Source organism: Asparagus officinalis, chromosome 7 (genome assembly GCF_001876935.1).
Source record: "Asparagus officinalis chromosome 7, Aspof.V1, whole genome shotgun sequence".
In the NCBI taxonomy this organism is placed as follows: domain Eukaryota; kingdom Viridiplantae; phylum Streptophyta; class Magnoliopsida; order Asparagales; family Asparagaceae; genus Asparagus; species Asparagus officinalis.
This window is the reverse complement of record NC_033800.1, coordinates 7638237-7646031: the sequence shown is the minus strand read 5'-3', so window position 1 is coordinate 7646031 and position 7795 is coordinate 7638237. Positions and strand designations below refer to the sequence as shown.

Sequence of the window (7795 nt, the reverse complement as noted above, 5' to 3'; positions counted from 1 at the left end):
GCCATTGCTTTTTGCAGTTTTGTTTTATTATAATTTCCATTTACGAAACTGTAAGCTACAGCAAAGTTTCTGCTCGAAAATAATTTCATAATTGCATAAGAAGAAACTGAATGACCAATAAGGTAAATCTTCCTACTAATCCACTACCTTGCTCGGTTTTCTAGGGACGCCTCTTTTTGATCTTTTTATTCCCAAGAAATCTTGACACATGTTTGTGTTTGGTAAGATTGATAACCGGCCTTCTCATTTTTGAAGTTTTCTCTGTGATTGGCCCCAGAAAACACAGCTTTAACAGCGAAGTCTACCCAGATCCTTGAGGTTGGCTGTATACATAATTTTCCCATAAAGTATTGAACTCCTCAATATTAGTTAGAACTAGCTGCTTCCATATCTCTAGTAAATTAGCAGAGCTATCGGATTCTTACAACTGCCTCAATCCATGACATATCAGGTCTATTCCTAGTCCTCTTGCTTCATCACTTCACCTTACATTATAATCTGCATTGCATATCCTCAGACCATCTAACGTATCCTCCATTGTTGTATCCTTTTTGAGCTACTTCTAACTTGTGAATGCAATCATTTCTTGTCTCATCTTTTAACATCTCGCAACTCATCAATTCTAGCATTCTTATTTTAACTACAGTCATTCCCAGACGTGCTGTTTCCCAATAGCCCAACATTGTGCAATTTGAACCATGAATCGTCTAGGCATCATATAATTTTTTTTCTTTGTTTAATCTACAATTTTGATATGATTAACTTTTTGCAGTGCAAATAAGTGATTCTTTTATTTTTTTGTCATATTTTCAGTATTTTATTTATTAATATTATCCGCTTTGCCTGAATGGCAGGTTGAGAAGTTGAAAGTTTTAGCAGTCTCTCTTTCCAATTCTTCGGCAAAAGCAGAAAAGCGTATTGAAGATCACAGGTTATATAACTAACAAAAGTTACTGTATTGCTAATTATATGTGCTGTCTGCAACCTATTATGTGAGAGATTTTCTGTTACATTACCTTTTTCTTGGCAAGAAAAACCATCATTCATTATCTCTGATTATAAAAGATATATGTTACTGGGAACCTGTTTGATCATCAGATTTATTTAGTAGCTGCTAAAAATTTAGCAAACAATTGTTACATATCTGAACTGTTGCGCTATCTTTTCTAAGAACAGGCATCAAAAGGAAGAAGCTCTCAACTTTCGTGTTGTCAAAGAAAAGGAAGTTGGTGAAGTTGAGAAGGTATTTTACTCATATAAGTCAGAATTTTTGTTAGACTAATGTGAAATGATGATCACAGAGAATTTTTCTCTCTGACATCTATATAATTATGTCCAGTAAATATTTAATTTACAATGTTTATTCATGCTAGTTCTGCTTGATATTTTGTTTAGTTACATTACAAGTTACTAGATTTAATATTTTAAGTTGGTAGGAACCATGGGCATCTTTTTGTTATTCCTTTCCTGATTTCTGAGTTAATTCATCTGATCATTGATGTACACAAGTGAAAGTGCTTATGCTTGCCTAAGATCCTGTCTGAGCAAGATTTAAGTTATTATTTATTGTGCATAATGGAAAAGCAGATATTAAGTACTTTGTATTGGTACATATTGCAAAAGATTGTATTATACTTGTTGAGGATATTCTCCTTGTCCAAGTTTTCTGGTGCTTGCAAAGAATTTAATCCAAACATACTGGGTTATAATGGTCCTGATGATAGATTGTATTGCTTTGAATATTCATGATCATGGTTGTTAATACCCTGAATGTCGAGTTCTTTTTTTCCTTGGAGTTCTTCTTTTTCTTTTCTTTTTTTTTCTTTTGCTTTCGCTGTTCCTTCTAAGAGATTGAGTTTAAAAGAAACATGGTGAATTAGGTTTCATACAATGTGAAAAGATGGTTTTTTTTAACTTGTACATCAGGATGCCTAGGGCCACTTTTTCTATATCCAGCATTAGTGCTATAGTATATCATTAGTAGCTAAGGTTGATTATTTTCTTAAGAAATATCTGATATTGGTGGCCTAATATTCTGGGGAGCCTATTATGATGTGACTGCGTTTAAGTAAATGAAGTACAGGTTGTTGAGTAGAGGGGTGAGGTAGAATCCAAAGGAGCGACAAAACAAATATTGGGTGACTGGGTTAACGTAAATAAAGTATGGGTAAAAGAAATCATGGGAGCGAAACTATATTATGGACTGTATTTAACTAAATAAAGTACAGGTAGATTAGTTCTAATTTAATATTTTTTAACAAAAAAAAAAGCTAATATGACACTCTAATTCTCTAACAGTGACAGGGAGAGACAGATTAATGTGTCACTATATAATTTTGTGGTAAATTGACAAATAGCACAAATTTTTGATAGTTCCTTTCAAGTAACAAAGTTTGAGGAGTAGAAATGCGAAGAGTCTGATTCAAAAAGGGAAATGACCTACGTCATCTTTTGCTTTTATTTTGGGGGAACTTGGTGTACCTATTTGCAAGTATTGCATGATCTGATGTCTATCAAATAGCAAGAATTGGAGGTTAATTTTTAAAATAAAAAGGTAAGTTTTTCATCATCTTGCAGGAGTTAGTTGCTGAGATTGCTGGACTGGAGAAGGAAAGAGATCAACTTGAAGCTGAACTCAAGAAGGTTGTTCTTCTTTTTGCATACTTTTCTACTTTCTTTCAGTGTCATCCTATTGTTACCCGGGTACTTCATTATTGAAGCCGTACCCGTACCGGACACATACCAAACACTTTCCCGTACCCAAACTTCATGGACACTTCTTGAATATATGCATGCATTTATTACAACATGTACTCAATTAGACGATATATGTGTTAATTTAAAACACTTGTCAAAGACTTCCTGTCAAAGACTTTCTGGACGTAAAGCTTACACTTAACATCCGTCTTTTAAAACTAATGGGATACGGGTCGGGTTCGTTTCAGTTCATACCCAAGTTCAAAACTATATAGTTAATGGGTCGTTTAGACGTCTAGTAAAAAAATGAGTAGTTTACCATTCACGATAATCAATATGATAAAATAAACTCAAAAATATGATCGAATTTTTAATTCTAATGATACATGAAGCGGAAAAAATTTATCTCATGTATATTATTAATTCAATATATATATATATATATGTAGTCGTGTCCTCGTACCCAACATTTTACAGTTTTGTCGTGTCCCGTACCCGCACCCGTACCAGTACCCGTGCCCGATTCCATGCAACTTAGTGTCATACTTTTGTAACAAGTTTATTGCGGTCTTGAGCACATGCCCGATTTCTTTCTTCTTTATGTTATTAGCTACACCCTCAAAACTGATGTTTTTATGTTAATGAAACTATTAAAGGGCCTAACCGTTACATCAAAACTCCGAAGTTGTGGTGAGATTTGAGGGTTATTATTTTTATATTCTAACATGTGCCCACAGGTCGAGGGCTCTTTTTATGGGCTGAAACCGGTATGCACAGAGCTATATCAATTTTTATAAATTCCGCATTAGATTCGTGGTCAGTGGGATTTAAATCTGGGTTGGTTTGATACCTTGTTAAAGTCCCTAACCATTACACCAAAACTCTGAAGTTGTGGTGAGGAATTGAGGGTTATATTTTATATTCTAACAGAAACAAATATAAAAGAATTCTAGGTTATATATGTGTTAATTTAAAACACTTGTCAAAGACTTCCTGTCAAAGACTTCCTGGACGTAAAGCTTACACTTCACATCCGTCTTTTGAAACTAATGGGATACGGGTCGGGTTCGTTTCAGTTCATACCCAAGTTCAAAACTATATAGTTAATGGGTCGTTTAGATGTCTAGTAAAAAAATGAGTAGTTTACAATTCACGATAATCAATATGATAAAATAAACTCAAAAATATGATCGAAATTTTAATTCTAATGATATACATGAAGCGGAAAAAAATTATCTCATGTATATTATTAATTCAATATATATATATATATATGTAGTCGTGTCCTCGTACCCAACATTTTACAGTTTTGCCGTGTCCCGCACCCGTACCAGTACCCGTACCCGATTCCATGCAACTTAGTGTCATACTTTTATAACAAGTTTATTGCGGTCTTGAGCACATGCCCGATTTCTTTCTTCTTTATGTTATTAGCTACAACCTCAAAACTGATGTTTTTATGTTAATGAAACTATTAAAGGGCCTAACCGTTACATCAAAACTCCGAAGTTGTGGTGAGATTTGAGGGTTATTATTTTTATATTCTAACATGCGCCCACAGGTCGAGGGCTCTTTTTATGGGCTGAAACCGGTATGCACAGAGCTGTATCAATTTTTATAAAATCCGCATTAGATTCGTGGTCAGTGGGATTTGAACCTGGGTTGGTTTGATACCTTGTTAAAGTCCCTAACCATTACACCAAAACTCTGAAGTTGTGGTGAGGAATTGAGGGTTATATTTTATATTCTAACAGAAACAAATATAAAAGAATGCTAGGTTCACCAACCTTACACAACTAGCAAGATTATTACGACAACTATAAAAATCCTTTAATGGAATGTGCCCATCTTACTAGCTTGGGTGCAGCATTGACATTTAACACATTATCAACCTAACATGTTGAAATCATCTTTTCCATTTCTGGATATTCCACTAAGGGATATGAGACTTCCATTCAATACGAATGATTCATGAACAAAGAGGATACACGCAGGCTGTTTGAGAGGGTCTGACCCCAGAAAGCTCTTCTTGTAAAAGGGGCAATGAAGTGTTTGACTAGCTTTATGTCTGTAATTGTTCTGCGTAAGTCAACACTGAAGTTTCATCATGCATATACTTTCTGAAATCCAGGCTTATATTTAGCTTATCAAATTTGATAGTCTGCAGGTTGGTGATATGATTTTATGCTAATTGTTAATGTAGGTCAATATTTCTTTATCTGCTGCTACGTCACGTTTGAACAAGGCCAGGGAGGAGAGGGACCAGTTTGATGAAGCAAGCAATCAAATTGTTTTGCATTTGAAGACAAAGGTTTGATATCATCCTTGCTTGTTTCTTCTCCAAGAATACTAGCAATTCTCTCAAATAGATCTTATGCCAAATAATTTTCTAACATCAAGTTTGAATTTCAGGAAGATGAACTGTCAAAATCTGTTGCTTCATGTAAGATCGAATCTGAAATTGTTCATACATGGATAAATTTCTTGGAAGATACCTGGATACTCCACTCCTCGTACATAGAACTGAAGGAGAAGCAGACAAAGTACTCTTTCTGTTTATAGACCTGCACCTTTTACCATTTCCAACACCTAATTGTCTAATTGCTATAGAAGCACGTTGAACTGCCATGATTACTGTCTCAGATATAAGATTTTACCAGGAACTTGACTTTTACAGATTTTGGCTTGTTTACAATTCTCACTGAAATTATTTTTCGGTATTGAAGGGATGACCTGGAGAAATGTGGGAACTCTTTTGTGAAGTTGGTCAAGTATCACCTTTTGGTATTGAAGGTAATGATTTTTTCCTTTGACCTCTATAGAATTTATATAAACAATGCTCTTTCCACTTTTATAATCATTGAACCACTGTGGTTTCTCATTGGCTTCAACATTGTCTTCTCTAGGAAGAGCTTGGACCTTCCATTAGTCGAATTAGAACATTTGTGGAAAACTTAAACCAATTCAAGGAGAGGTGTGTTATCTTTGAATCTCATCTCAAATTATGATGATAGATAAAATGTAAATTGTTTTTCTTCATCATATGTAGGTCAGAGCTGATTTCAGATGCTGATATTGAGATATCAATGGAATCAAACCCAAAGAAACTTCTTGAGGAGGAATATTTGAGCGTAGAAACAAAGGTTTATAATTTCCCACTTTATGGATAATGGTACCTGTATTTTGCTTTAACAATCTTTATCGTGCTCGAACAAAGCAATGAAACTGATCTATTTAATTCGTTTCTTTCAAATGAGTTTCACACATTTGTAGTAAAAAAACAACCGACTGATCTTAAGACCTAAGCCACCGCATTGTTAAGATGGTTCTGAAGAATGTAGTCTTACAATATTTAGTAACTCGTAACTTCATTATTAAGATGATTTTGAAGAATAGTTTGGTAATGTCTAATGACTTTGTTATTGGCAATTTCATTATGAGATGGTTTTGAAGAATGGAGTATTGTAACATTTAATGACTATGTCATCTGCCTAATAATATCATAAACAATGTTTACAGGTAGTTACTGCTTTCAGTGTGGTTGATTACATGAAGAAGCTATTTCAGCAAGGGAATATAGAAAGGTATCGACTTTGCTAATATGTTCATTGTCGTTTTTTGCTTTTCTCCTGGTTAATATGTCATATAGCCATGTTTTTATCTTGTGAACAAATGTTTTGTTTTCCTATCAGAAGTAATTTGTGATAATTTTCATCAGGAGAGATGATCCTGAGGTCAAAGAACTACTAGACGCCATTGATAAAATGAGAGTAGAATTTGAATCCATCGAGAGGCCGACACTGGAGATTGAATTTCCTGAAGAAAAGCCAGTCCCATCTGATAAGTTACAGAAAAGTTCATCAGGAGCCGCGGTCGCTGAAGATAAAATGACACAGGGAAGTTCATCGGGATCTGAGGCCCATGAAGATAAGATGATATCACCCAAAAAGAAAATAGAGAAGAGTCGAGCTCATGCTCCACAAGCAGCTTCTCCTAAATCTAGGGCAGCAAACTCCCCAAAATCAACAACAGATCGGCCGGTTGATACAGAATCAGAACTGGCAAACTTTGAACTAGAATTTGGAGAACCAGGAAGAGACTATTCAAACGAAGAGATTGGAGGCTGGGAGTTTGATGAACTTGAGCAGGAGCTTAGATCAGAAGGAAATAAATAGCCTCCTAGGATGATTCATATGATACTTATGCTACACAAAAACACCAGTATCTTGTTTCAAACATTTTACTGGTATCCACACAGGAAAAAAAGTGCATTTGATGTAATACACTATTAACCCTTTTATTTGTATAAATTGAGATTACTTTTCGAAAGACTCTGTTCTTTTATATGTAACAATAACAAGTAAATCTGTATTATTTGTTCAAATTTGTTTCATGTCACTCAGAAACATACTGTTGTAAATATGAGGTGGGCCTGAAAACCATAGCTCCAGGTGTTCTCTGCTCCATTATATTCCCTGAGGGGGGTTATTCATTGGTGTAATTATTGGGATAATGGGATAATTTTTGGAACACCATTTTTTGGTGTTATTCATTGGTGTAATTGGAACTGGAGCCAACTTTGTGGTGTTATTGGTTTGTTGGGGTAATTGTGGGACAAATACCCAACTTCCCCCCAAATTACCCCAAGTATATAAAGAGTTTTCAGCCCCCACCCCCAAAATTACCCCATTTCGTTTCCTGGAACAAGAGGGGGAAAATTTTCTCACGAAAATCGTTCTCGAGCTCGAACTCCCGCAGGGCCGTCGCCGTTCTCGAGGTCCTTTCCCTTGCTCCGTCGTCGTTCTGGAGGTCATGGGCCCGCTCCGTCGCCGTTCTCGAGCTCCGTCGCCCTTTCTCGTTTTCCCCTAATCGTCGAACCCTAGCTAGGTTTTCTCGTTTTCCTCTCCGGCGATCTCAAGGGTTTCTCGTTTTCCTCTCCGGCGATCTCAAGGTGACTTCGTTTTCCTCTCCGGCGATCTCAAGGGTTTCTCGTTTTCCTCTCCGGCGATCTCAAGGGTTTCTCGTTTTCCTCTCCGGCGATCTCAAGGGTTTCTCGTTTTCCTCTCCGGCGATCTCAAGGGTTTCTCGTTTTCCTCTC

At 35.9% G+C, this 7795-nt stretch overlaps 1 protein-coding gene across 1 annotated transcript in view; it reads left to right on the top strand.

The window, feature by feature from the left end:
* Nucleotides 1-7095, top strand: part of LOC109848332 — an 18967-nt gene extending 11872 nt beyond the window's left edge. The window contains exons 9-18 of the mRNA XM_020417780.1: nt 855-931; nt 1177-1243; nt 2578-2643; nt 4901-5008; nt 5110-5240; nt 5424-5490; nt 5604-5671; nt 5747-5840; nt 6217-6281; nt 6416-7095. Of these exons, the coding sequence (XP_020273369.1) occupies nt 855-931; nt 1177-1243; nt 2578-2643; nt 4901-5008; nt 5110-5240; nt 5424-5490; nt 5604-5671; nt 5747-5840; nt 6217-6281; nt 6416-6872 (1200 nt within the window). The 3' untranslated portion in view covers nt 6873-7095. The remainder of the gene's footprint in view (nt 1-854; nt 932-1176; nt 1244-2577; nt 2644-4900; nt 5009-5109; nt 5241-5423; nt 5491-5603; nt 5672-5746; nt 5841-6216; nt 6282-6415) is intronic.